This window comes from Halyomorpha halys, unplaced genomic scaffold, assembly GCF_000696795.3.
Source record: "Halyomorpha halys isolate HHAL.00 unplaced genomic scaffold, Hhal_1.1 Scaffold125.1, whole genome shotgun sequence".
In the NCBI taxonomy this organism is placed as follows: domain Eukaryota; kingdom Metazoa; phylum Arthropoda; class Insecta; order Hemiptera; family Pentatomidae; genus Halyomorpha; species Halyomorpha halys.
In genome coordinates, this window is record NW_027108888.1 from 55,992 (window position 1) to 56,975 (window position 984).

The following is a 984-nucleotide window of genomic DNA, read 5'->3' on the forward strand; positions in this document are numbered from 1 at the left end:
TATATGTATATAAACCAAATGATAAATAAGACGAACATAATAAAACTGTTTACATGAAGTAATAAGGAGAAAATAAAAAAAGTAAAATTTCGAACTAATATAACGAATAAATTAAAAACCATAATCACGTTTACACCATTTTGTGCAATATTACCTGAGGATCCCCGAGCCCACAGTAGGGCTTGAGAAGTAATATCTCTTTAAGATCCCAGCGTAGCGCGTCACTGGTAAAGAGCCAGAGGAGGCTGAGTAGAATTAATATTTTTAATTTGATAATGTAAGTTATTAATACAAACAACAGATAAAATAACTTGTCTTACATAATATAACGACATAAACTGCGATTTAGTGCTGTGTCTTGCGGATTTACGATACAATCCACTTTATAATAATGGTAAAATAAACATTAATTAACAATAAAATATCGTTCTTTTTTAGTATTACAAGAGAGAGATGGAAATGCTGGGATATATAAAAACCAGGAACCATCGGATGAAATTAGAAAACATAGGACGTTTCATGGAGTTCTTCGCTATCAGGATCCAGGCCTGGTGGAAAGGAACCATGGTCCGCTGGGAGATCGGACCTGCCTTCCAGAAAAAGAAGAGAAAATACTACTAAGCTCCATAATTTATAAATTAGGTTCCGATAAGAATTATTTAAAATAAAATAAAAGCGTATAAAACAATTATATAATTATAAATATTAATTAATGATGTATGTACTGCTATGTATCGAGGTATTAGCCATTATTACAACAATATGTCGTTTATAAAGGTTTTTTGCCATCTGTCCCAACCATTTATCTGAATCATTTGGATCATAGTAACAAGTTGTAAATAAATACTTAGTCTCTTTATGTACTTTATATAATATTATATAACCCTTATTATATTATATAACTGATGGTAACAACATTTTATAAATATAAAGGTATTTAATTGGTAAACACACAAAAACTTTTGGAAGAGAATCCAATCATAA

At 29.8% G+C, this 984-nt stretch overlaps 1 protein-coding gene across 1 annotated transcript in view; it reads left to right on the forward strand.

The window, feature by feature from the left end:
- Positions 1 to 688, forward strand: part of LOC106678128 (dynein regulatory complex protein 9) — a 22,166-nt gene extending 21,478 nt beyond the window's left edge. Inside the window, exon 8 of the mRNA XM_014416467.2 lies at positions 439 to 688. Within this exon, the coding sequence (XP_014271953.1) occupies positions 439 to 621 (183 nt within the window). The 3' untranslated portion in view covers positions 622 to 688. The remainder of the gene's footprint in view (positions 1 to 438) is intronic.
- Positions 689 to 984: the final 296 nt, after the last annotated feature.